This window comes from Bombus pyrosoma, linkage group LG8 (genome assembly GCF_014825855.1).
Source record: "Bombus pyrosoma isolate SC7728 linkage group LG8, ASM1482585v1, whole genome shotgun sequence".
In the NCBI taxonomy this organism is placed as follows: domain Eukaryota; kingdom Metazoa; phylum Arthropoda; class Insecta; order Hymenoptera; family Apidae; genus Bombus; species Bombus pyrosoma.
The window spans coordinates 744,915-772,049 of NC_057777.1; the positions used below are offsets into that span (position 1 = coordinate 744,915).

At 37.8% G+C, this 27,135-nt stretch overlaps 2 protein-coding genes across 5 annotated transcripts in view; one reads left to right on the forward strand and one right to left on the reverse strand.

Moving 5' to 3' along the window:
• LOC122570409 (neutral ceramidase) overlaps window positions 1–27,135 on the reverse strand; it is a 139,739-nt gene that overhangs the window by 38,427 nt on the left and 74,177 nt on the right. The window contains exon 2 of one of the 4 annotated variants that reach the window (XM_043732683.1): window positions 26,109–26,196. The gene's annotated coding sequence lies outside the window, so the exon portion shown is untranslated. Of the gene's footprint in view, window positions 1–1,252; window positions 1,405–7,086; window positions 7,244–26,108; window positions 26,197–27,135 lie in introns of those variants that run through there. The other 3 variants (XM_043732680.1, XM_043732681.1, XM_043732682.1) reach the window with 3 other exon arrangements.
• Window positions 11,543–25,999, forward strand: LOC122570407 (serine protease nudel). The gene is made up of 26 exons (XM_043732675.1): window positions 11,543–11,640; window positions 12,093–12,207; window positions 12,355–12,504; window positions 13,289–13,991; window positions 14,316–14,593; window positions 14,859–15,491; window positions 15,738–15,944; window positions 16,736–16,899; window positions 17,043–17,170; window positions 17,707–18,237; window positions 18,750–19,048; window positions 19,219–19,363; window positions 19,821–19,951; window positions 20,101–20,349; window positions 20,519–20,705; window positions 20,808–20,977; window positions 21,093–21,206; window positions 21,382–21,568; window positions 22,074–22,403; window positions 22,979–23,167; window positions 23,237–23,384; window positions 23,531–23,693; window positions 23,867–24,043; window positions 24,375–24,612; window positions 24,890–25,006; window positions 25,246–25,999. Exons 2-26 carry the CDS (start codon window positions 12,114–12,116, stop codon window positions 25,535–25,537), a joined length of 6,024 nt encoding a protein of 2,007 aa, XP_043588610.1. The 5' UTR covers window positions 11,543–11,640; window positions 12,093–12,113; the 3' UTR covers window positions 25,538–25,999.

The following is a 27,135-nucleotide window of genomic DNA, read 5'->3' on the forward strand; positions in this document are numbered from 1 at the left end:
ATCATTTAACAAAAGGTTTCAAAAATACCGCAATAAGAAATTCTATTGTACTATACATCATCTTAAATTGATGCTGAAAAGCACGTCCAAAAATACCACTATTCAACGAGGAAAATCTTCACTATTCTTCCCCAGTAAACAGATTTTACGTTAGAAGACTTTTATAACTTTTGTCGTGGAAGTAGATTCAATAAAAGTCGCTACAAAGTTTTATGCCGGATGACAAGTATGGCATGGGAAGTTCTATTAGTTGATATATGGATACTTTATTCGTGACCCGGTTCATTAGGAGCACATAATGGAGAAACGAGAGTTTGAAAGATAGAACGTTAGTATTTAAAGTGTTCATAAAACAGTAGTTCCATTGTGTATATTTAACACGGTACGATAACACTGTTTCCCGTGTTTTACTCATATTGCTGTTGCTTGACTTTCTTTTTTTTTTTTTTTTTAAATAACTGTTGTAAGAAAAATGATAATTCTATAATTTGTTATAACGATTTAGTGACCTTTCTTCCTTTCTTCCGTAAATATCATCCTTTGACCAAGCCAAGTTCTGCAAGTCGATAGGATGAAAATGTTTCAAATTATTCATGGTTAGAGATGAAGAAAGACCTAGCTGACAGAGACGAGGAATTTTTCTTGTTTTTCAGATTTGAAATTTAATTTTTCCAAAGAAACTGGAGGTGTATTAAAATTTTTTAGAAAACCAGTATTACTTGTATTCATTACCTAACAATGATATAGTTGTACCTGTGTATTGTGTCCTTAAAAACGAAGAAATATCACGTATACTCCCAACAGCGATAAAGATCGATAATAATTCGATTGATTATAGTTGACGATAATGAGATAAGAGAAATCTAAAGAAATAAGGAAAAGAACTAATGGAAAAATAATAAGAATATGATAAAAAGAGATCATCTATGCTTTAGCGATAAGAAATAACGTAAGCAAATAAGGTAACCGCTCCGACCTAACTGACATTAAAGACACTTCCAAGATTCTATTCTTAAATCTTGCAGAATATTTTCTCTAATAACAAAAGGAATCATCTACATTTTCAACAAACAGAAAATAGTCTGCGCGATCGAACGTAAGAAGATAACAAAAATAAATGGAAACGCATAATAGATAAATACACAATACTCTCCGTGCGAGATCCCAAAGCAAATTCATCCAAAATAAAACAGTTCTCTACTCAAAACAATCTTCTTAAAATCAACTCTTTCGCTGACTGCAAAAGACTCACAAAAATATCTGCAAAGTATCGTCCATTCGATTTTCCTCCTTCTGCTATCGAAGAGAAACACACTCGACCGCGAAATGAACAAAGAAGATAACGAAGATCCGTAGCACCTCGGGAATAATTTTCCATGCAACTGATCGCGTCCGTGCTTGCATCGAGCGCCTATACAAGGGGAAAGAGCGAAACGACGAGATAGCGGATAACAGATAGTGCACACTTGCCAGTGGGAATTTTCGACGCGAGTCCTATTATCAGTCACGCGATTAAGGCTAATCGGGGACAAGCACGATTATCCAGAAACCTCGTTCGCTTCCTACGTTCTATGATTCATCCTTTCGTTTCGACTTAATTCGTCGGCTTTTCAGGCCGCATACCCCGGCCGCGACGACTCATCAAAAACAAATTAATTAGACTCGAACCGCTGCACTGTACGCTTTATATTCCATACGATACGTACGAAGCGACTATCTGGCCATTAAGGCCTTTCTCCGCGCGCATCTAACGTTTCGTTGTCGTGAGACAATCGATTCGAATCGAGTCGAGATGATCGATCGCGAGGAGACTGCCAGGTGATTTACCTCCGTTCAGCACGTGAATGACCCACTGCGCTACTTTGTGCGCCTCTGTGTTTCTGGAAAAATTACGGATCACTTCTTCGGGCTGTGTTTTCGACGATTTTAAACATGTACAGGATGTCTCATTTTTATCCCGTCAAACGGTGTCAGCGTACGCTACGATCGGAAACGAGGAAAAAATGTTACATGAACGTAGGTAGCATCGTGACGCTTTATTACGAAGTTGCAACGTAATTATTAAGATTGTCGGTCACGATTATTAAGATTGTTGTTCAAAGCATCGTACGTTCTTGTAAATAGGATAATTTGTAACAAACAATATACGAGAAAAAGATGGATTTTGAATATTTCTTGAAACTCTGCGGACCTTTAGTTTGCTGACGGTGATTGCGAAAATGTGGTAAAGAGTAGATGATGTTTTCGCGAAGTTTTAATAGTTTTAGATTATCGATGCTTGGTAAACTCTGAGTCGATTTTTGAACATTTTATTATTTTCGTTGCGTTGATCGAGGGTCGATATAACAGTGTCATAAGAAGTGAATTTTTAGTATCTTTAGATCGTTAAGGTTCAGTGTAGGAAAGCAACGACTTTTGAATATATTTTGAGAATTTCGAACATTTATGATCGAAGACCGATGGATTTCAAGAATTTGATGGCTACTGGAAAATAAACAATAATGAAAACGTACAGAGTCTCGTGAGACTTTCTATAAATTTGAAGAGTTAATGTTAATAGCATCGTGATGACGAATTGTTGCTCGAAAACGAATTTAAACGATGGTATTATTCCATGAATGAGGACGCAAGGCTCCTAATTGGTTTCATAATTAGTATACGAGTGAGAGTATATCTTGCGAGCAATCGTGAAATGAATGAAATTTTTCTCTACTCTAAACTGTAACGAAATTGTAAATTATTACTGTTTCAATGCACTTTTTATCTACATCAGTCGTTCTATAATTTTTATAATCAATTCTTTCGTTCAATTTCCCAATTACCGAACGTTCGTTGCATTTTCGACCTACGATGTCAATTCGAAATTCGAAATCGAAATTCACAACCATATCGTACCTTGGCAACACAATCGTCGCTATTCTTTCTTCTTCGCTTAAAATATAACACATAGTTTCACGAAGTAATTTACGACAGTATCACCAACGATGTATAATTTCTTCATAGTTAAACACTTGGAATCAGAAAAATATTCAAACTCTCGGAACGATATTTATCCACCGTTTTTCGATGATAACGATCGATGACGGAAAAACACTTAAAGCTCGGAAGAGATTTTATCGAAACGTTTGAAGTTATTGCGGATTCGAAACCGAATTTGACTCGAAAAATTCTCAGAACGATATTCGAAAGTCATCGCTTTGCATAAATATCGATAACCTAAAAGTATCAGAAACTTCGAAAAATATTCCATGAAGAAATTTAAAATTGAATCTAGAAAAAGTGAAAACCGTGTAACAATTTCTACTAACATCGCACGAATCGTAGCACAGAACGATCAAACTTTCCTCATTCACCCCAATTTCTCTAATGATCGACTAAGCAGAACGGAAGCTTCTTATCTGACTTCCATCGAAATCGGTTCGATTATACTTGTCAGCTGGTGGATTCCCACCAAGAAATTCGTTCCTTTTCTCGTGACGCGTGAATGAACACTGAGACGAGATCGAACACAACGCTGGTAGGTGGATGCTGCTATTGGTGATATTCACCTATTGCATGGCGAACGTTCGCTTTCACTTTCCGACGATCGACCTTTCGAACCAGGTGTTATGTCTACTCTCAATTCTTTATTCCGCTGTTGGCCACCTGTCCCACGACGAAGAATGCTCGTCGAGTCGATGTGATGTAAACATTGTAAACGCAAGATCGTTCGGTGACGTGGACATTCCTTGGAAAATTACAATTGTTGTTAAAAGTCTGACAGCGAATTATACATTGGCAACTATAGTTTGCGAACTTGATATATTTTCAAGTAACATCGTTTATTGAAATTACGAAGGTAATAATTTTTCATTGAAATATGTATTCCACGTTCGAATCGTAATATTTTGCCAATTTCTCGGTATTTCTCGGTAGAAGTGGATCTCTTTTGATTCAAAATATACGGACAGATTCGAAAGATGGCAAATTTAGTTGTCACTTCATGCATAATTCAACTGGAATTCAATTTGTTATTGGACAAATTATAATACATTCGGTTAAACGTTGGAGAAAGTTCGATCATATTCAGATCAGATTTTGAGTAACCACGCGCTCTTCCTTTGTGTCCCAGTTTCAAGATTCATTCTGTATAGTCGAATTTTCGATAAGAAAATCTCCTTGCCATCGTATCGATCTCCATAGAATGCTCAATTTCTAATTATCAATGGCGACAGACAAAAGTTATTTTTGTTCAGAAGCAAAGTCCGCGTCTGTGTTTTAGTCGTCGACCGTTTTATCGACCTGTGTCGATCCATTAAAATCAATTGCGATCTCTCGATAGTTGACAGAGCCGATTAGCGACGTCGTTATTCGTGCATAATACTCGACAGCGTTATCGTCTCGCTGTAAAAGCGATAACACCGAATGATCGTTTCAAACGTCTGACGCATGAATCGTGTAAAACGAGTAAGTGTATACACTTTGCGTAAAATCGAGAAGCATACGATGTTTCTGCTCGTCTTATCGCAATGCTATGAGATTGTGCAAATACCGGACTACTCGAATGTTAGCGAAACACTCTCTAATAATCTCTAAATATGTGCAGAAGTTTAGCTCACCTACCAGTCGGAAATGTTACGTTTTTAAAGATGCTACACGTTACATGAGATATATTGTTATTTCTCAGGAATGTTTAATGTCTTGCTTTTGTTCGATATTAATTATTTTTCCAGTCGTGGCAGTTCTTCAAAAGTATTTTTAGATCGAAATACAAGAATTTTGCATAATCGGTGGTCGAATGATTATATGGGTAAGACGTGTGTTTAGCGCGAAATGTGTTAGAAATATCGATCGATAGCGAAATAATTAATATTTTATGATTAATTATCGTTACCAAATCAGCGTCGTAAATGGTTTCAGACTATTGCGCCATACATACATATGTACGACGTATTTTCTTCGTTTGTTGACAACGGTCGCACTACTCTTTGCGATAAGATCAGAGAATAATGGCGTAATTAGAAAAAATTTATTTATCCGATGCTGATTACCGATCGATAACAAGAGAAAGTAATTGTACAGATTTAATCTGTGTTCTAGTCTAAACGTCTATCGTGATTTCACCGATAAGGAGTTGAGAATGTTGGATTAATCGATGAGTGGAAGATCAATAGTTTGTCTTTTGTGTTTGCTCAATTTCTTCTGTCGATCAGACGACACGCGTGTTAACAAAAGTCTACTGTTCTTGTAGAAATTGTTTGATTACAAATAAATACAACACGATCTCTTGTCGAGACGTATCTATGTGTCTCACGGACTGAATGTAAAATACGAGAGTAAAACATTTTTGCCGAAATACGGATCATTTGAATCTAATTACCGAGTATAGAAAGTTCAAAACTAAAAATATTTTCGGTCTTAGCTTTAGTTTACAGTATTCTAGTATCGAAGTTTTGTTTATTAAATATAAAACTGAGAACAGAGAGATTTAGTAAATATTTGATATGTTAATATGCAACAAAAGAGACTCGTGCAACTACGTACGTACTCGAAGAATATACTTTCTAAAAGGATGAAAAAAAAAAAAAAAAGAAAGAATTAGAGGCAGTTACGGAATAGTATAAGCTAAACGAGGAAAAATATTGAAGAAAGACAGCGAAATGAGCGAGTATTCGCGTCACGTGCTGTTCGAAGAATTGTAAATAAAAACGAGAGTGCAGATGCAATGCTGCCTGTTTGACAAACGACAATGTATTGCATGTATTACATTTATGCGTATGTTTGATAAAGGACAACAGAGATATTTCACAATACGATCGATAGTGTACTCGGAAATAAAGATATTCGTATTCGCCAGGTCGATTGCAAAATGAAAACATTGTCATCGGCGAGCATAATTTATTAGCTACGATCGAGATTAAAAAAAGTATTTACGAATTAAGAAAAACAAGATAATAATACCCTTGTTAATTCATTCAACCTTAGAGGTAAATACACGTATTATTCATTCCATTTGATATTATAATTTCTAACTTGTAATATGCCGGTATACTGGCAGATTTTACCGATGAGTTATAAATAGACTTATGAATTCATAGTATACTATATATAGATACATACTATATCGTACATATGTAAATTTTTAATTACATCGGTGTTCCATTTCATTCGAGATAAAATTCAAATCAATATCCATTCTTCTCAGAGAAATGGGTTACTTTGGCAAGATAGCGCTTGGTAACTTAATTCGCTTTTACCAAAAGTGAACCAAACGCAGACTCTATTCATCCATCACGATCCATATAGCAAAGACGGCATCTACTCGCTCCATGATAAAAACCAAATTCTAACGATATCCATTAATCGCAATACGCGTGGCAAAGAAAAGCGTGCAGAGATAATACACGCTTTCAAAATTTTTGCTCACTCTTGTAAATAATAAACCATCGAAGTGCATCTGCACCGAATCCACGATCTACCCTACGAAAATGCCGCTATCAAATCACGATCCATACATATAATACTCATTACGTAACTTTATGTGTAATACTTTGCGATTCCTGTCACTGTCATAAACTGTTGAAGGTCACTGCTTTTAAGAAAACTCTACATCTGGTCCTTTTAGCTTTCTAAAGCATCGAAGCCATCGACAGCGCATAGACAAAAGACTGCGACGAACGCAGGTCATAAACAGTCGAAAGGCGACGTTGGCTTCAGGGTTTTTCAGTTATAGAGTAACACTGCTAGCGTGCGGATCTGGACCAGCTCATATTATTATTTCAACTTTTGTATCTTTTTCACTTCCGTATTTCAAATATATTTTCTACCTTATAATTTATCCACGCGTCTCTCTCGTTATACATCTAATAACCTCAACATAAACAACAAACCGTCCAAGTACACCTGCACCGGATCCGATCAAGCGAAATCCATTATTCGCAATGCACGTTTGAAAAACTCCATTATCCAAAATCGTGTGATACCGATTTCGTAGCTTCGTACGTATACTAATCACTCGAGAAACAAACCAACTTCGATCGGTACTCACCGTCACAATCCACTAAACAAAGAGAACTAAACTAGCGGCTACACAAAGGTATTACTCACGCGCTCAAACGCTCCAGCTCATGACCACGATGATCGAACGAGGGATCGATGAGTAGGTGATCGATGGATCAGCAGAGACGGAGCGGAGACGCGGCTATAACAGCTGGTCTGCACGGCCAGTCTCGCCACGAACAATTGGCGCGAACACTCTTAAACGCTCTCTCTGAAATATACTCTGAGAGGCAGCGTGGTCGACGTTGCTCGAGGAGGGGAAACGGAAACGATTCTCCACGGCTATTCTCATGGCTCACCGTCTCGCTCCTGTCGTCACGGCCGGCGCTGCGTTTCGCGCTCCGTTTCTCTCTTTCCTTCGTGTATTTCGACCGTGTTGGGGGGATTCATACACTCGTTTTACAGTGTTCTGCTTATCTGGCCGGCGTAAAAGCGCGTGGCGAACGTTTCGAGGGTCGTTTCGAGGCTGCTTGGCTATGCGACCGTGTCTTGAGGTTTCGAGGGGAGACGTTGTGCGACGCAGGGTGGATATGGTTTTAGGTGGAGGTATATAGAAGCGTGTTAGAGAGGCTGATGGAAATGTTGGGCCGTTGGATGAGTTTGATGAAGCGTGAAAGCAACCTAAAAGCGAATTGAGATGTGCCAAATTGTGCGAGATGAAAGATTGGGTAACCGGTGTCTTTGTACAGAATGCAGAAAAGAATTTCATGCGAAGTTGCCTCTCCGCTGATTTCGATGCAACTTGATTTTACACGAGTCCGTTTATCCCAATGAAATTTTAGTAAGCTGCTGTTATACGAACTGCAGTCGTATAAATTGTTCGAATAAATGGAATTCTACTGTAATTGCTTCGTTTATATTTACGAATAATGAGAAAAGTGAAAAGAATGAATGACCGGATGTGCGTGATCTTTAAAAAAAATAAGAAACTTCTAACTAAGAAACTAAGAAAAGCAAAGAGAAAAAATTGAGAAAAGCTTTGATATAAAGCATACTGATAACCGTGTTTTACCACGTGTCGTCGGAAAAACAGAGATGGAAATTACACCGAAGGTGGCTTTTTGTCCGTCACCTTTTAACGTTATTTTTTAATACATACGTCGTTATTTAATACGATCTCGAAGCGCGGTGTTTGAGATTGACGTGTCAAGAATCTAACAGTCTGCTAGGGGTAGTTGGAAACGGAATGTTTTGTGACAGTTGTTCGTTTTCGTTTGCTCCAGAGGTTCCTAGTACTTCGTTTTTAATAGAACGATGAAGAAATTATGCGCAGTTTTAATGTCAAATGTCAGTGGAACATTGTTCAACCGACGAAACGAGGTGAATCAAAATCTAAAATGAAAAAGGGACATGCTCAGCTGTTTCTGGTTCTCCTTGACTTCGATACATCGCTATGTATGCCACCTTGTTTAACTATCACCTTGTTTAACTTGCGTATACTTCGCTAGATCGAACAGGGTAAACCGCACTATGAACCCTACGCGACTATTATTCAGCGTTTAATTTTTCTAAAGGAACGCGATAAAAACTTGAAGTTCTTGAAATAAGATCGTAAAATGTAATTTTATTATTCCAAGATTATTTTCAAACGAATACGAGGTTCTAACAATTAGAACGAATCGGTTTCTCCGTCTTTCTGACGCTCGAAGAAAGGTCTATTGAAAATAATCAGCATCCATAGAGAAATATCTGTTAAGGCAGTTCTATCACGAAAGTATTCAGGAATTATTCGTGTCTTTCATCTTCTTCTGTCATGTTTCTACGTTTGAGTTAAAGAGATCGAGTAAAAGTAATCAATTTCAATGGTAGAAGTCTGTTTAAAAATTTGTTTAATCTTCGTAGACTGGAAGTTTATCAGAGTTGCTAGCACTTTTGTTACGAAAACAAGCAAAATTCACTGATTTTCTGTCTTCTCTGGTTTAAATCAGCAAGATCGACCGTAGATTACCAAGCCCGATAGTAAAACGCTACTTAAGAATTCTAAACAGTTTCCAAACAGGAAGTTTACCGAGGTTACTAACACTTCTACTACAGTCTAAGAATCGATTATTTGCTTTTGCATTCTTCGATCGAAGAAGGATCAACCGAGAAAACTAGTTTCGGTAGTAAAGCGAAGCTTATAAATTCAGAGTTTGAAAACCGGAAGCTTGGATTATTAGTTACCTGAGTAAAATTATTAAAACATCGAATATTCGTATGCTTTCTTCCGTCTTCCCTATTTAAAGGTTCTAAAACATTTTTAAATATACATATTGCAAGCTTACCGAGGTCATCAGCACTTTCGCAACAGAAGCATATATGATTCAATTATTTTCCTCCATCCTCTCGAGTTTGGATTAAAAAGACCGGTTCTCATAACTCGGTCACTTTCTTCACCGATCGCTACAAGTTTTTATCATCTTTCAACGATATCAGTTCTCAGAATTCGTATTATCGTCGTGTCATTCTGTCTTTCACTCCGAAAAAAGAATTTTCATTTTTTCAACGATATTCATTTGGAATCGTTTCACAAAAATTCTCAGGCAATTTCGAAGAAAATTGCTCCATAATCTCGAAGAAACGCGTTGTCAGATCGATAACCTTGAAATTTACCAGTTTCTAGGTCAGCTGTCATTAGCATAGCACGATTACATTTGAATAACTCGATCACCGTACGCCACTTTATCTCGAATCTATGATAAGCACGAAATGTAAGAAATTTCTCATAACTTTTCACTATTTTTTAGTATACTGCTTGTTTCTACTGATTTCGACGAGTGATTTAAACGTGTATAGTTAGCGTGTTAGGACAGACTGTCACTTTCATCGATCGACAGTACAGCTAGTTGAGTGCTGGCTTGGAGAAAGTAACGGAATAGCATCGCGTGTTGCGCAATGATTCGTATTACATTGGCTGAAATAATTCCAACGTAATCGGCTCCAGCTACTATGCGAGTTATTCACCGGTAACCTTGGAATTGGTGGCATTGATGGAGTCGCTGGTAGCGCGGGCAGATCGACGCTAGAGGAGATTTGTTTGAGAATCAGATTGTGGATGTTTGTAGCACTTTCCGTGATGGAAGTATTAAACCGTATTACGATAAAGAGGGATACGCTGAATGTATAAAACTGTTCGCACATTTACTCTGTACATACACACGAGGCTCACGAAGATATTAGAATACTTGTAGACGTCCTTTACGAGTAAATTGCGAGTGCGTTATGCGAAACATTGTGAAATTTCATCAACACTGTTGTAATTGTATTAAGAAAGTTTGAAACAAATTTAAAAATGGCTAGACTGACTGAGTTATTGAAGATATAAAATTCCCGGAATAACCTCCTCGTTGTAATATGTAAAGAGTGAAATAAATTTCTAAATGAAAGCTATATTTCGAAAAGAAAGACGCCCGAGGCAAACGTTTCTACGCCGATTCATGCATTTCTTTTGATTCCACGAAAAGTTACCTTGTTAAAGACTTGAAAACGTGAAAACGATCTACCAAAAAGATATTTCATCTTGCAAAACCTGTAACGCTGGAAAGAATAGAAATATCACGAACGTTCGAACACGTTAACGATCTTTCCCGAGGACGTTTGATACATTTATTCGTTCGTGAAATTCGTGCAATATTAATAGTAGTTTGGAAAATCTATTTCCACGTAACAATCATATATAGACATAACAAACGACAATTCGAAACGTTCTCCGTCGTAAAATTGCAATGTCGTGCATTCCAGCGGCCTACGTATACACAGTAATTAATGGAAATTGATGACAGCTGGGATCGTATTACGCTCGAGACAGGGCGAAAATAATGAACAAAAGTAGGATTATCATTTAATAAGCATTTATTTCAATTTGTGAAACTAGAGATTTCACAATAAACAAGCAACGAAACAGTAGCATCTATACTAAATTCTCTTTCTTCGTTCATTTATTCGTACACCCCTTCTTTCCCTGTTCACACATAAATCCACTGATTTTCGTATCAACTCATACATCCATTTACTTTTTCGTCTACCAAAAAATTCACCCCCAATTTGTGTTTATCCTTTCTCATACCACCAACCAAACAGCGTCACCAATCTGCGTAACTTTATCGATACAGGACATTGTGTCGGAACAATTTGTATCTGATTCTAAATTACGATATTCCGTTCATTTGCAATTTACAATTTTTTGCGTCTATTCTTTCATTCGTTCACCAACGTATCCGTTCATTTTTCTATCCGTCCGTCGATCCCATCGTCGAAGAAAAAAAAAAAAAATAGAAGCGAATAAATGTAAAAGGTCAATTCGAACGGAAAACAATCGTATTGCTAATTTAGCGTTCGATGCGTATACACCTATTTAAAGGGTCATTCACTTTATCACGATGATGAAATCTCGTTAGCCCGATTTTTAGCCAAGCCGTATTGCTGACACGTTCGATCCAAAGCATCGTTGGTTCGTCGGATCGAGCATCGAGTTATTTCACGTGCATCGGTTGCATCGAGTGCACGGATCATTGACAAGAAGCAAGTTTTCCGGAAACGTTTTCGAGGTTGTTTCAGCAAGAATACGTACGGCGATCCATCGAATAGAAACGGCGAAGAGAAGCGCTCTAAGACCTTGCGAATGTGAGTAGTATCGTCTATTTCGTATACTTTCAAAGAACCACCGTACCGGAAACCGGAATCGCGAACGATGCAAAACGTCGTGCGTTTCGCGATGGAAACTTGATACTCGATATTTCAGATCGATGGAAAAGATCGATAGTGCTTCTTAACGCGAACGTTGAATTATGAAATATCATCGAGAGATACAATTCTGCCGGAATAAAATGTTTCTATAATTTTACGAAAGAACTTCTATCTGTTCTTTAACGCGATGATCATTTGCATCGAAGGTATCGCTATTTTAAACCTACTTTCCACTGCGTACTACTTAATAAACGTGGTACGGAATCGCCGATTTGTAAATAAGAAAATTACCGAAAATTACGTAACATCGGTGTTATTTGTCGGCATCGATCGCGCGCAAGTTGCATAGGAAATTCTACGACGTGACCCTTTGCTCTCTTTTCACTCAGGTTTGTACGAGTCTCTTCACCATGAATACAGAGTACAAGATCTCTCTTACGAAGCTGGAGAATGTACCAATAACGGACAACCAGTGTTGCATTAACTTGACAACTTCGAAAAGCGGTACGCCGATACCTTGATATTTTCCAACCGTCTTGTTTGTCTATTTATTTTCAATTTGATACATACACACGCGTATATGAGACGCTTATCCGATATAGATCTCGATTGTCACATCGCTACATCTCGTATGTTACGTTTCAATTTCAGCAAGTGCGACGGAACATAGTGGAAGCTCGAGCAAATATACGCATTTGAAATTTATGAGACGCCATAGACTAGTGTATCTGGTGCAAACTCTAATCCTCATATTGATCTTGTCTTTTGCTGGATTCCTGATATATTTGGCTGTTGTTTCAGGTGTGTACATTTTTGTTCTATTCATTCGCGGCTGGAATTCTACGTGACTGGAATTAGGGAGACTTTTAATATCAGAACTACAGACGTAATCATAATAAATTTTTCCTTGATGGTTTATACACTTACTACGCGTTTTTAGGAACTTTCTTTAACGATCTGATTCGTGTAAGAGTATGGAGTAAGGAATGCGATTCAAAGAAACACTTTGATATCAAAGTGAATCATTTATCGCGTTATTAATTTGTCATGAAGCGCAAGATTCGTAATTTATAATGAGCTGTGCATTTTTATTACGAATAGCTTCGGGATCGTTCTCATCTGTCTGATTAACGATATTAAAAATCATTCTCGAATAATAAACTGTTGCGAAATATCAGTATCGATTTTTCAGAAGAAAATCCTGAGTCATCGATGACCTATAGTAATCGAACGTATTATGCGGTTTCATATTTAGAGACGTGGATATCGATTTTGCGAAAGAGAAATCCTTGCGTCGGTAATAATCGGATGCAAACTTCACGCGTTCGTACTTTCATTCTGGTTAGCTTTCTAATATTCTACCATTCGAGAACCTAAACAAATATTTGCTTAAATCAAAATTCGATGCAGGACCAATGAAAAATCGTGAATCTCTCTCTTTCTCTCGCTGTACTTTTATGTTAATGGAACTCACTGAAATTGCCAATTACAAGCCAATTATAAACCACTAAAATCACCAATTCGAACAAACAAATTTTCTAAATTACATCTGCGATAAATAAATAAATATTTTAATTCGCAACAGGCTACATCTACACAGCGCACAAAATACAAAAAACTAACGAACAAGTAGGGCTCGTAAGAAAGGACTGCCCTGCACAACAGAAAACGACAAATCCAGCCCTGCAAAGTCTGTATCGATACTTGTACAAGGATCAGCTTGATCAACAAGATCAGTTGCACTTGATAGCACTGATGCACGAATCTCGTCGGAAACGTGAAGATCCCAATGCGAGTGCCTGTAAGCAGAACATGGAACACTGCACGGAAGTGATCGATTCGATGTGGAGCATCGTGAGCATCGTGAACAGCAGTGTGCCACATTTGCAGGCATTTTTCAAGAACTTTTCTACGGAGACGAGTTCTATCAAATCGAAATTCGTCGAGCTAGTCGAGTGTCTGCAGTGCAGGAACGACGCGACTACGTTCATCGAAGATTCTCACCCGAATACTCGTACGAGCAACGAACGAACGATGCAGGAATACTCTGATCATCGTCAGATTAAGAACAACGTTGATATCGTAACTGATTTGCTAAATGACGAGAAACACGACGACGATAAGCAGAATTTGAATACCGATCTCGTGGATGCGGACGCGTTGAAAACGACCAAGGTCGAAGACAACGTACAGAAATCGACTACGGCGAGTTTTAAGGGTAGTTTCGGAGATAATGGGAAAGGGGATTTGAATCGAACGACGAAAGAATTGGAAACGACTGAGAGAATGTAAGTATCGTTCGACTGTGTAGTTACTGGACTGCGGATATTTATGCAAACTCATGTCTTTACGAATATCGCTACAAATATTTTTACGAATTTTACGCTTAAGGAAATGAAACTTAGGTTGAAAATTGTTTTACCTATCGTATGTTATACAGAGGGCTATACCTCGAATATTTTACGTATTGATTAAATTTTCTATAAACGAATAAATTTCGATTTCCATAATAAATAAATAAATGTATCTTTCCATATCATCGTGAAAATATTTCTTTTCAAATGTTGATAATTTCGCTGATATCTCTTAGTAAATGGTAATTTTAACATTAGCTCATCCACGACTAGAACGATGGAACATAGAGCGACGAACGCGTCCACGGAAGTGGATACGATTAATGCAACGAGCAACGTGTCGACTACACCGAAGGCGGAAGAAACAACGGTCAGAATCAACGACCAAATGATCGGAAACGATGATACTAAGCGGACCACGAACGTGACAGCCAAACTAGGCGATGGCGACGTGACGAAAATTGCGATCAACCCGATGCATCCTTCGGTGCATCCTCCGAACCAAGGTCACGAGCAGAAGACAGCGGAAAGGGAAGGTGAAAACGGTAGATGTATAATTTATCACTCCGCTCTATGTTCGAATTTGATTATACTAAGTCGATGCGTATGAATAGCTCTTTTTCTTTCCTTCTCTCTATTTCTTTTACCGGTCCAAACACTCGTTCAATAAAAGTCTATTATTTTCACGCTGTTGATACGATAATACGATTTATTTATCGTATGTTTATTCATGACAGATAATACAAGTGACGAAACGATATTCTTGAAAATATAACACTGAACGAAAGTTTTCAATTTTAGCAGCCAAAAATTCCAGCAGACCGGTCTTCCGCGATAAGTATGGAAGAATCGTCGCCAAAGGAACCAAAGAGATACCTTCGGGAATGACTCCCACGGCAGAAACGATAAAATCGAGTCAACAGCTGGTACTGACACCAACGATCTCCTGGGTGCCTCATCGAGTCTGTTTCTACAGTCCAAGCGCGAATAATAATCCGACAAAACAATCGGGTCCAGGTCAAACCATGTATCCAGGATCCTCTCCAGGAGTTTCGTACGCGTATTCGATGCAACCCGAACGGCAAGGTTTCCAGGATCTCGATCAAATGCAAGGTTACATGCAATTGCAAACTCCCGCACAAGTATTACCTGGCCCTGGTAATTTTGGATCATCCAGCGGTCAAAGAGTCGGTCCATCAGGCCCTGCGATTCTGAATTTTCCACCTATCCCTGGACATCAAACGTCTTCCAGCGCCCCCGCCAATTCTAATAGCAAAACACCTTATTACTGCACGTATATTCCTGCACCAACGTTCCAGTTTCCGACTATTCCTGGAGTCTCCGAGTATCAGAGATCTTCCGTCACGTATGACAAGGAAGATGCGCAGTATACTATTGCTAACGAGAAGAAGGACGATGAGGAATTTCTACATAGTAAGGGCGTGTTTCAAAGATGTAGCAGAACTCTATTTGTTAGAACTAGAATTCGATTCAAGTAATTTGAGAATGGGAAAGATGGAACGACGGACAAATAAGGTTAAATACAATAAATACAATTCTTGAATATGATACAATTGATAAATGGAGGCGGTAAATAATGAAATTCCGATAAATAGAGTTCTACCGCGTGGCTTTAATCATTTGTTGTTCCATTATTGTTTTTCATATTTTATGTGGTAGGATATCCTGACGAGTGTCCTTCCAATACGATTCGATGCAACGATGGCAAGCGATGCGTATCGAGATCGCAGTGGTGCGACAGTGTGGTGGATTGTTACGACGCTAGCGACGAGAGGACGTGTTCTTGCAGAGATCGAATATCGCTCGAGCGACTTTGCGACGGCTATTTCGATTGTCCGCATGGGGAAGATGAGTTGGGATGTTTCGGTGAGAATAAATATTTGTCTTTTAATACGAGAAGTTGAAAATTTGCTAGCCTGAAACTTCTGAGATTCTGAAAACTAAACGTCCGTAACTCTGTAAGCTTGGAATTGAAAACTTTTCGCTCTCTGGAACTGTAGAACTTAGCTACTTGAGAATTTTGGAACTCTGAAGGTCAACATCTAGTACTCTAGATTTTTTATTTGAAACTTTAGAACTTAGGAATACGGATCTGTAGAATCTGAGAGCTCTGACATTCGGGAACTGCAAAATATTAATTTTTAACTTTAAAACTCTGATGCTCTGGAATTCTACTACTCTAGTTCTATTTCGGCGCTCTAGAATCTTAGGCTTCTAAGATTTGGAGACTATTTATCATTTTGTCACCATTCTACAATTTGAAAATCCTCATATTAATTTGACGCTAATTCTGATATGCTATACCTCTTATGCGTGTACAACAGAACTCTGTTTCATCGATGGAGTAACGTATACATCGAAGTTCTTGTCGATTATCCGATATAAAGTATCAAAGATCTCTCGTTATAGCGTGTAGTCGATATAATCACTGGCGAGAAGCGTAAATATCAAACGCGAGAGATTGAAATTTCACATAAAATCAATTTACATCTTAGCCTCTATACGAACGTGAATATTTCGCACGAGATGGCACCAGGTACTGCGATTTTATTTTCCAATTGGAACTATTTTATCCGTGGGAGGAAAATCCTGTTTTGCTAACGCGCAACGTAAAATTTTGACGTTCTGCTATCTTAAGTACATGTTACGCTTTTCAGGTTGTCCAAAAAATTCATTCAGCTGCAACGATTGGCAAAGACCATATACTACTGATACTTGTGTACCGCTTTCCCAACGATGCGACGGAAAACGGCAATGTGCTAGTGGGAAAGACGAAATGGACTGCAATATTCTCACTCCCTCGTACATCGAAGGAAAAAATGTAAATCACGAATGCAATTTCCCCTATCGTTCACAAATATTATCAATCACGCGTTATCTTATGCGTTAGATATCGTGTTTTGTACGTACATACACTAGGTACGCTTTATAACACGTCGTTAAACATGCACACATATTCTTTAGTTATTCACGATCGGCTACACCGAAGGATATCTCCATAAGAACTACAAGGGCCAATGGTACCCCGTGTGTCCACCGATCAACGCATGGGCCAAGGATGCCTGTATCTCTGAGATCGGCTCGCAAATCAAGTAAGATAAAACTTAAGAACTCGAAAATTTGGAGGTTCTGGATTTATAATATTCTAGAGGTCTAAGATTTTGGAACAGTAAAATTCTGGAACCACGGTACTCTAGAACTGTGAAACTTGAGAACTCTCGGCCTTCGGATCTCTAGAATTTTAGAAATCCAAAACTAAACGATTCAGAAACTGTAGAACTCTAAAGATCGAAAAGTAAATATTCGAGAGCTGTAAAACTGGAAACCCAAAACTAAATGTTTAGAACTCTGGAATTCCAAAACTCCAGAAATCTGATTGTAGAACTGTAGAACGTCAGAACTTCGTAGAACTCTGGAGCTCTAGAACTCGTAGGGCTCTGGAGTGGAGTAGAATTGCATTTATCTGGACGTTTTAATTAGTACGAATGTTCCAGCCACTTGAACTATTCATCCATGAACGAATCTGGGCTTAACTGAAATTCATTTCAATTTTCAAACGACATTTTTACTCGTCTTAAGACATATTGCGTTAATAATAATCTTGATTCTTTCTTAAATTTTATTACAGCAAAGTTCCCGAAATAAAAGTGCATTCCGTGCCAGGTAACGCGTACCAGGGCCCCTATCTAACACGAGTGAACAACCAAACGAAAGTAATTCCCTCGTGTATGAACACTGCGATTTTCGTACGTTGTCCGCGATTCCCGTGCGGAACTACCGTGTTTTCTCAGGAGGATCATCTACGACCGCATATACTGGAAAAAGAGAACCGAGCTCCTTTACAGATGTACGATGCAATTATGTTTCCACCTGAAGATGATACTTACATCGAATACGGGGATGTAAGACGTAATGAAAATAAGAAAATTGTGTTACCGTCGGACGATGACAACGTAAATCCAGGAGATAACGAAAGTAAGAAGATGGACAGGAAGCAGGACGATATAGTTGGTTCGCAATTGCGCGTCGTAGGTGGTCGTGCGAGTCATCCGAAAGCCTGGCCGTTTCTGGTGGCCATTTACAAGGATGGCGTTTTCTATTGTGGCGGTACTATACTGAACGAACTTTGGGTGCTCACAGCTGCTCACTGTCTCGAAGGGTACGCGCATTTATACGGTTTAAACATAGATTTTCCACGGATGTTTGACAATTTTTGGATGATTATCATTGACAGTAGGCGAAAGAAATGATTAAAAGTGTGACAGCATATAATAATAAATTCGCGTAACTCAAGTAGCAATTGTAATTTGTGTACATGTATCTGCATATTGTTTCTATATATCTCAATGTAGAGATGCAGAAACATGTCATTTTATAAGAATAAATTCATAGTCATCTGGAATATGTCCGTGAGAAATAGCTTTTTGTCGCGATATCTGACTTTCTCCATGAATTTGTTTTTATTTTCGCCTACTTAAGATTAAATCATATCAAAACGCATTGCATACTCTAGCAGTGTCCTTTGTCATATCGATGTATCTTTTTATTCGTAAATTTGCTACCTTCCATTCGTAAATCGTTGCAAAAATTGATGTGGCGTACGATATAAATATTTCGAAAAATGTTGAAAAAGCTATTCATTCACGATGCGACTGTTAAATTTGTAAACAGCTATGTAGGCCAATATTTCGAGGTCCAGGCGGGAATACTTCGTCAAAATTCTTTCTCGCCGATGTCACAATCCAGAAAAGCACGGTACACGGTGATGTATTCGCAATATAACGCTAGACATCTGCAGAACGACATTGGTATGATTATGTTGGACGATCCTCTGCGTTTCAATCGATGGGTGCGACCAGTTTGTCTTCCTGGCCCGAATCTCCTAGGACCCATGTGGAGAAATAAACCAGAACCTAATACAACTTGTATAGCAATTGGTTGGGGTACTACTACAGAATATGGATTGAATCGTAAGACATTTCCTTTCGGTCTAAATTTCACAAATTTCCTTTAAATTGCACAAATGTGTACGATTCACTGACGAGTAAACTATACTAAATTTAACGATACCAATTTTAATAAATTTGATCTGGTAACAAGGCAAATGTAATTAAGTTGATATAATTGTTGGATTTTCCAGCCGATCATCTGAGAGAAGTAGAAGTTCCGATATTGGCTAATTGTAAGTACGAAGACGACCAGAACGAGGCCTCCATTTGTGCTGGATATCTTTACGGAGGTCGTGATGCTTGTCAAGGAGACAGCGGTGGTCCTTTATTATGCAGGTATATGATTATCCAACTAATGGAAAATATTTTTTCTATCGGCAAGGATAACTAAGATATTAAGAGATCAACGATAAACAAAATGATTATTTCACATAAATCGGTTATTGGCGTTCTCTAAAGATAATGTAGCTTCTAATTGACCCGATAATCGAGACCGTGAATTCCAGTTTCCAAAATACAATCTTTTTTTTATTTATTCGTCCTACTGATTTTCCCTCTCTGGATTGCTTATGTATACACCTTCGCTGCGTGTATATTTCTAACGTTGTTAAATCACCGTTTTTCTCGTAAAAAGGTTTCTAAAATTGTTTTGCAATTCATGGCGTCGATTGCTGCGCTCCATCGTTGAAGTATTCAACCATATGATGTTAGGAAATTATTATTCGAGAGAGTCTAGCCAGTGTAATTCAGAGTTTAGTCTATGATTTGGTTAATTCGTGTCATTCATTCGTAGAAATCCGTACTCGACATCGCAGTGGTACGTGGCAGGCGTAGTTAGTCACGGACAAGGCTGCGCTCGACCGGATGAACCGGGGATCTATGCGAGAGTCAGCTACTTCCTAAGTTGGATTCAAGAAATTTCCAGTGAGTCATATCTCTGGCATTTTTATTTTCTCGAATTCATGCAAAACGAGTAGAAAAGAACAAGCAATACCAATGGAACAAGTAGAACAAATAGAAAATTAACAAATATTACACTTTCGTGTGCTGCTATATTTATGCTTAATATTTAGATGGTCGAGGTGTGCCTCCTCTAAGGCGCACTGCCTTGGAAAAATGTCCAGGATTCAGTTGCGAAGGAGGCCTAGGCAAATGTTTACCAATCGAAGCGCGTTGCAATCGAATAGTCGATTGTTTGAACGGCGAAGACGAAATCAATTGTAGCCATTCTATGCTTTACAAGCAGATAGAGAACGATTTCGAGTCTATACTACCAACGAGTAGAGATAATTCCATGACGTCTAGCGAGATCGTCATCACTGGTAGGTTCTCCACAATTTGTTATAGTAATTTATCTTGTCATAATAATTTTAACTCCAACAAATCAGGATTATATTCAAGGTTTAATTTCAATAACGCTTTTCTACTTCTATTAAAAGCGTGATAACAAATTTTTTATTCTAACGGCATTCGTATGTAAATTATTTTTAGAGTTCACAATGTCTTACGATAGAATCGACAATGCGACTGAGGAATCTGTGTTTACGCAGCAGGAACATGATGACTCGCAATCTGAGGATGACGACAACTCGACTTCGACAACTTCTACTATCGCTTACACTGAAACTGTTTCGCCATTAATAGCGAAAACTTTTCCTACGATATTCACTTGTACAAGGTACCTTTCTTTTAATTAAAATATTCGACACGAAACACGTTAGTCGACGAATATATTTATTTCAGCAATTCCGACGTATTATCGTATTTGTAAAATTTACAGATTGCTTCAAAGTATTCCAATCGAGAAAAGATGTGACAGAGTGGTGGATTGTGAAGACAGTAGCGACGAAATGAATTGCACTTGTAAGAACTTTTTGCAGAATCTAAAACCAAGTGCTATATGCGACGGTTACGTAGATTGTGATGATTTAACGGACGAACAGGACTGCGGTAACTAATTATTCAACTGTCGTACCTTTTTAATTATACCATTAAATAGAAAGGAATTATACGGTATAGAATAATTGTACGATTAAGTGTAACTAATGCTTTATTTATTTTATAGGAATTTGCGCCGAGAATGAATTTTTGTGCAAGACGAGTAAGACCTGCGTTTCGATGGCGAAAAAGTGCGATGGAAACTTCGATTGCATCTTTAAGGAGGACGAGCTCGACTGCTGTGAGTCATCTTTAATTTACCAAATTTTTAAGATAAAACTCTGTTAACAGAAAAGATATCTCGAACCGTCACATATTTATTCGAAATACATTTTATACGTACATACTGCTTTATACATTTTTGTACAAAAATATATTACTACGGTTTAAAGTTTTGTTTATCTTTTTTCTTACAGTCACGTTGACCGATGGTCAACGTGTATATCTCGATGGTGATAGAAGACCATTTTTAAACGTACAAGGGATTCTGACTAGATACGTCGAGGGAAAATGGCAACCAACTTGTCATCATCCCAGAATGCACAAAAACCAATCTACTGCTTCGATCATTGGACAAAATATGTGCGAATACTTTGGTCTTGCGTAAGTATATTTTCGACTCTATGGATTCTTAATCATTTTATATTCCACGCTCGAATTTGATTTCTCGATTATCCTCGGAAACTGAACACGGTACCTACGTAACGTAGTGCCATAATAGCGTGCAAAGGAGCGTTTAGATAATCAACATTATCGTCAGTACTATTGTCAATATTACTGTCAATATCCAGAATCCTCATCGATATACTGACAATATATATATATTGCCAATACAACGCCGAGAACCCTTAATATCGACAGTAATATCGACAATAATATTGATCGTCTAAACGGTCCCGAAGATTCCTATGAATCAAACGGTTGCCATAAGGTTTCAAACTTCAAATTCCATCACTTGCGCTCTCCTCTGATTCAAACCTTCTTAAAGACACAGCTAAAGTTCGATGCTCAATATTCCATAATAAATCCAATAATCTTTCTTCAACGATGAAAATTCCTCTGATACGAAGAAAGGGGAAGAAGAAAATTATTTATTTTTCGTTGAAAGAAACGTTCGGTCGTCGGAGTCCATGATCGTGAAAAATTCGGAACTGGAAAGGATAGACTGGCACAAAGGGGACTCCACGTACCAAGAGAACTCATCAGCGGCCTCTCTGAACGAAGAGGACGAAACATGTTTGGGACTTTACATTCACTGTGCAGCGATACCAAGCGGCAGTATGTACGCTCACTTGGCGATCGACGATAGAACCGGAAACCGCGATTACCTGTGGCCCTGGTTGGCTGCCATCTTTGTCGACGGACGCTACCGTTGCATGGCGCTGCTCTTGGACTCAAACTGGTTACTGTCCGCCGCGAAATGTCTGGAGAACGTCAGGTAATCGAAGCTATTTCGACTATTCAAATGTTTAAAAACTCAACAAGTTTCAAGTTGAAGTTTCAAAGAATTTCGAGCGGATCCTATTTGGTTTGAGGAATTGCAGGTTTCGAAAAATTTTACGCAAATTTCGTACAATTGTGAATTTTATGGATTTGAACCGATTAGTATTCGCTGCGAAATGTCTCGAGAGCGCCAAGCAATATCTCGATAATATTCCTTTTTGCATCAAGGAATTTCATATGAAATTTGCATAATTCCACTGCAAAATTTTACTCGTTAAAGTGGTAAACTCTTTGCTACGCGACGAAAGCTTTGGAAAGTTTGAAAAATTTAAAGTCTGGAAGTACTTTACGTGGAATCTATCTGGTTGAATTGAGTCATAGAGTTTTCATGTTTGAATCATAATATAGAATCACAGAAATTTTTCTTTTGAAGGGTTTTTGACAGATGTCAAAATGTTTGTCTCCGAGATATTAAAAAATATGCTTTATTTATTTGACATTACTTTAAATTTCTGACTGTAACATTAACTTACTGGTTTTTAATAAACGACATTTGCAAATTATTTCCAGGTTGGACACAAATTATGTAACAGCCGTACTCGGTTATGGTCGATTATTCCGTCAGATAAACGGTCCTCATCAGCAGGTATCGACCATCGATGAGGTGCATTATGTGAATAACTCGGTGTCGACTTTATTGCACTTGAAAAATCGAGCCCACTTCGGTCGTCACGTGCAACCATTGTTCGTCAACAAAACGTAAATACAACAAACTAAATTTGCCAAAATTGATCGAATCGTTTATAGACATTTATCGAATATCTGCAGAATTTATCTACCAGGAGCGATGGACACTTGCGTGGCTGTTGGAACGAACGAGGCCTACGAGATAAAGTCTGTTTTCTTGAAAATTATTTTTGAGAATTGCTTAAGTTGTCAACGATGCTTCGTGAATGTTTCGAATCCCGAATGTTCGGTAAATCCTATTTTATTAAAAAATTTTATCAATTTATCCACTAACAAACAAATATGAACGATTTTTGAAAATAAATCCTCGTTGATTTTATAACTTCTTACCGGTATCAAAGAACGATTGTACAAGTATCATTGGTCGTTCTTCAGGAAAGTGAGACGTCGAGGTGGAGTGGCATAATATTCTGTCGTGGCAGAAAGGGATGGTATCCTGCCTCAGTTTTCCAAGATAACAGAGGAATTTGTAATTTCAAAAATGCGCAAAATATGACGAGTATCGAACACATAAATCCCTATTTGACGGAAGTAATCGGTAAATGTGTATTCTACTCTGATAGAACTCTGACTCTAAACTACCAATCTAAAATTCTACTCTATAAACCTGTAAAATTATACAAATTATCCATACTAAATTCGTATTAAAATTACATTGCATCGTACTAAATTTTATATTAGATATATTAAATTATACGTAAATTTAATTAGACGATCCGAGACAATCGATAGAACCAATTTGTACGGGTTTTCGATGCAACATTGGACAGTGTATTCCGCAAAACCGGGTTTGCGATGGTATTCCGGATTGTCGCGGAGAAGAAGACGAGGACACGAGATATTGCAAAGAATTCCAAGAAAATTGTGAAAATAGCGTGGACAGCTGCAGTAAGTGCTACGATAATGTGAATATATATTTATCTAGATTTATATTTCCAGGAATTTTAAATTTTTGAGTCTCTTAAACGTACAATAATTAGACTATTATATACATCGATTGTTCGATTTATTTATATTTATTGAATCCACATGTTTGCTTTTAAATTTGCACTAAGACTCGCAAATAAATTTGTGATACTAGAAATTTTACTTGGATTTCAAAAACTGGAGAAAATATCGAACTAAAATTCAAACGTTAACGAGAAACAATGTATGAACAAATAATTTCTTCGTGTTACATAAAGAATGATTAAAAGACGTGTATATTTTGAATGTTAAGACTGCATGAAGACAGAGCTTCGCTGTAGAAACGGCAAATGCGTCGACAAAAGTGCGTTTTGCGATGGAAATATCGACTGCTACGATGGATCCGATGAACCTACGACATGTAGCTGCGCGGAATACCTGAAATTAACATCGCCAGAGCGATTGTGCGACGGCGTACGACACTGTCTGGATAAAACTGACGAATCACCGGAAATGTGTTCTTGCAAAGATTTCAGCTTCAAATGCAAAACGTAAGAATTTCTATGCAACGCGATATTTTTATAAAACTTTCAATTGTTAAGTGACGACTAACGAAGCAAAGGTGTGACAATAACGTCGATGCCTTTGCTCATATTTTATAAATGTAGCCCTATGATATAACCAAGAAATCCACGCATGAAAGCTACTACATTTCCTGAATCTCAGTTGCGAGATTACAGTAAACACCGTGGTCGATATATTACGATCTGTTTTTCTTACAAATAAACGCAATTATAGAGAGTTGATAATGGCTTTCTCTGTCGATAGAACAAGCGGAAACGACACCTGCATAGCGCAAGATTTTATTTGCGATGGGGTGAAAGATTGTCCTAACGGCGAAGACGAAGCAACGTGTAGAATGTTGAAACTCCATTCAAACGACAGGTATTTATAATTCTTATTTAATATCTTTAATTGTCTAGTCATTAAAAATTCACCCATTTCAAAGGTGTACTTTTAAATCTGATTGATTTTTCCTTCAAAAATATCTTTCTCTTTAATTCTCGTATATTCAATTCGTCTTCGCATTCAATTTACGAATTGTACGATTATTTCATAAATGAAGGATCCGACATTAAATCCCACACTCATAGTAAATTTTCAATTTTCAATTTTAACGACAGCTCTGGAGAAGTGATTCGCCGAAGTTACGGCGTGTGGTACACAGAATGTTTCCCAAGTCCTACCGTGGACGAAGAAGATTTAGCAAGTTTGTGCAAATTCATGGGATATCCTTCAGGAATCGTCAACAACGATACAGTGCTCACAGACGAGATTATGGTTCCCAAAAGAGACGAGTTTTACGCAGTGAAGATGAACGAGATGTCGTGGATGTTTTTAAGGAACGATAAGCCACTGATAACTTTGGAAAAATCCAATGAAACCTGTTACCGTATGTTTGTCACCTGTTCCTAAAGTTTGTCAAACTTTAACGTACTACCTGATTCTTTTCATAAATCAAACGTTATCTTCACATATCAAAATAATTTAGATAATGTTGTAAAACTTTGTATTTATTTCGTAATTTATTTAAGAATGTCATTGTATTTATTGTAAAATAGAAACGAAAAGATAATGTTATAAAGTTTTGCTATTTTAAATAAAAGTAAATGTAAACGAGTCTTTTAAATATTACGTTGTGGTCAGAGCACTAAAGTGTATAAAAGCGAAGACGTTGAATAACAGAGAGCGTAGATAAGATAGAACTCTGTATCATTCATTTGTGAGAATTAAGAAATTTGTTTGTGGATAATACTTGAAAAGATGAGGAAAATTTGTGATAAAGGTTCGTTAGATTTCCCCGTTTCTGAGTTTATGTTAATTTGTTGGATTTTAAGTTATCAATCACCCAATTTATAGCAACGTTCGATATGAATGACACGCAATCCTCTATCGTTCAACTTTAAAATAAAAATTTTTTATGACAGCGTATCTCTTTGACTATGAAAATTCACCGAGCAATTTTCTATCGTAAAAAAATTCTTACCAGCGTCCTATGTGTCCCATGATCCACCGATTCCTCGTCCAACGATCGTAGAGCACTCGAAGCCTGGTCACAATTACGCAAGCGTGTTCTGTCGAGATGAAAGAAGAAAGGCAGAATTAAAAAAAAGGAAGAAGGCAGCGCTGCGTGAAGACAAAAGTATCGAATAAGGTTGGCTATAGCGAGGAGGGGATGGGACGTGTGAAGGGGAGTATGGAATGCCACAAATGGGGTCGCAGCCGTTGAAGGCAAACGACTGCGCCCTGGCGAAGTGCCTTCGACGACGGAAAACGCTTGTCCATTCACATTCTACGGCTGACTAATTCGTACGGTTGTCAGGAACGTGATCCATACCGTGATTCCTGCGATCTGACGTTACATCGTCAGTATGACACCGTAACCATAGTTGTTTAACTCTTTTACAACTACTGACCCATGTACGTAAAAGGTGAAGAAGTCAGAGCACATAAAGAGGGTAACGATTAACTGTCTTTGATCATGCAGATAAATATAATTGTAACTATATATACACAACGTTATTGGCCTGGAATATTGCTATAATTACATACACATATTGTACTACCACATGTAAGTGTCGCGTGAATCACGTAACGAGTATCAAATACGCTTTAGTCGATTTACAACAACGGTATACGGATGTCAGTAAGATGTATGAAGTAATAAGAAAGTAACGGTTAAAAGCGATACCTGTCGTCTTTTGATAGAATCTACAAGTAGGAACTTTTTACTGTTTGTTGAAAAATCGAACGACGGTATATCAAAGCTTGAAACTCGATTCATCGTATCCGTAGATTTTAAACATTGTTGCACGAATTGGGAAGAGAACTACAACGTTAAGAAATAATAGCAGCAACTCGTAACGATAGCCAAATAAATAAAAATATTATCAACGACGAGAAAACCGGAAGATACTAGTGTGAGAGAAAAGTAGAAATTAAAAGTATAAAAGGTCGGAGAAGCGATCTGAGAAAAGACACCTTAGAGTACAAGGAACTGGAACAACGAGAAC

Bases quoted from the DNA above. Each gene is read 5' to 3' on its own strand.
- LOC122570407 (XM_043732675.1), top strand. From the start codon at position 12,114: ATGAATACAGAGTACAAGATCTCTCTTACGAAGCTGGAGAATGTACCA. The intron at 15,945-16,735 runs GTGAGAATAAAT...TACGCTTTTCAG, and splicing joins AGATGAGTTGGGATGTTTCG to GTTGTCCAAAAAATTCATTC. The intron at 19,952-20,100 runs GTGAGTCATATC...CTTAATATTTAG, and splicing joins TTGGATTCAAGAAATTTCCA to ATGGTCGAGGTGTGCCTCCT.